Source organism: Penaeus monodon, chromosome 34, assembly GCF_015228065.2.
Source record: "Penaeus monodon isolate SGIC_2016 chromosome 34, NSTDA_Pmon_1, whole genome shotgun sequence".
Classification (NCBI taxonomy): Eukaryota; Metazoa; Arthropoda; class Malacostraca; order Decapoda; family Penaeidae; genus Penaeus; species Penaeus monodon.
Genome location: NC_051419.1, coordinates 8,985,665 through 8,987,131, shown reverse-complemented (window position 1 = coordinate 8,987,131; position 1,467 = coordinate 8,985,665). Strand labels below are relative to the sequence as shown.

Below are 1,467 nucleotides of genomic sequence, written 5' to 3'. Positions count from 1 at the left end.
TCCTGGAATGGTTATTTTCTTTCTAGAGTAGTGCGTTTATGATGTTTTAATTATTAATATTTTTAATGGTAATGGTGGAGAAGACGTTAGTCTGTCTTCCCGTCTTTTAGTTTCTGTTTACGTTTGATTATTATTTTTAAGAGATGTTAGGATGGTTAGATTTACATCAAACAAATGGTGCAAACAAACACGTACTGCAGTCACAGGCTACAGCATAAAATTTGCCACAGCTGCTAACTGGTTCTTATCCTAATATATTTAGTTTAGACAAAAAAGTAACTCTTTTCAGATTAGCATTATCCATTTAACACTTACTTTATCCTGTATCCAATGCTGTATAACCCTCATATATTAACATGCAAAGTTTGCGTTTGTATGGTGTGTATATGTCACCAACCATCATCCACTACGTAAAGTTAAAATTAAAGATACAACGTCAAATTGAATCGAGTTGTCTCCGAATCGCTTCGCGTACAAGTCACACCAAAGAGAACGTTACAGAAGTTACTTGTAGCAGAATCAGGAGTCGGATTGTAGGACAGACAGAGGAGTCTGGGTGAGTGTCGTAGGGGAAATATAAGAGAGCCTCAATCTGCTAGAATGATGCGGACGAACAGTCTTGCCAAACACAGCTCATTCGCCGTTTCAGAAGATACCGAAAAACACATCCGAAACACGTGTTAGTATACAGCGACTGCAAAAGGCGGTCATCAAAAGGGAAAGACGAAATAATAAAGCCAAAGAGGCGGGGAACATGAGCTGAAACCATGAAGCAGCACAATAATAGAATACTAAATGGGGGACTTATTTACCGCTTGAGCCGCACCCGGCCTCGTCCTCTCCTCCGGGACACTCCCTCACGCCGTCACAGAAACAGGCGTAGGTCGTGCCATCGTCACACGTCCTGGGTCCCTGGTCGTCCGAACGACACGTTGGTCGTGCTATGGATAACGTTCGTTCATTTTCTTAATGTGTACCGAGACTTTTCCCTTTCATTTGCTTTATATCTACACTTTATTCAAACATCGTAAATGCAAACTCCCTTCCTTTGTCATCATGAGCAAGGCCAAAGGAATACAAGGTCTGTTCAGGTTGTCTCAAAATTGGTTGTCTTGTGTGCACCTGGGTTGTGACATCACAGTCATTGACTCGACCCGCTTCACTTATAATCATTTGACTAGCACTACAATAAATTCGTTCTATACATACAGTAAATACGATCTTCGATGAAAATTACTTTTAAGTTAACTTAATATTATTACGTTTGTATCCATCAATTCCACTCCTGCTGACGTCATCACCTGTGCAAAATGAGGAGGAATAACCTTGTATTCTCTTGACTTTGATCACAGGACTCCCTGACGCTCTATCAATACTGTAACACCAATTTGCATACTTCTTTTCGTTCCCATGCATACTCATTACAAATCACAACTCAAGAAAAAGAATCCTACATGATTTGCGCTT

The 1,467-nt window shown here is 40.2% G+C and overlaps 1 protein-coding gene across 1 annotated transcript in view; it reads right to left on the bottom strand.

Annotated features, from left to right (window-relative positions):
* LOC119594807 (basement membrane-specific heparan sulfate proteoglycan core protein-like) overlaps positions 1-1,467 on the bottom strand; it is a gene marked incomplete at its 5' end in the record, with an annotated part of 219,836 nt that overhangs the window by 201,530 nt on the left and 16,839 nt on the right. Inside the window, 1 exon segment of the mRNA XM_037943897.1 lies at positions 813-941. Within this exon segment, the coding sequence (XP_037799825.1) occupies positions 813-941 (129 nt within the window).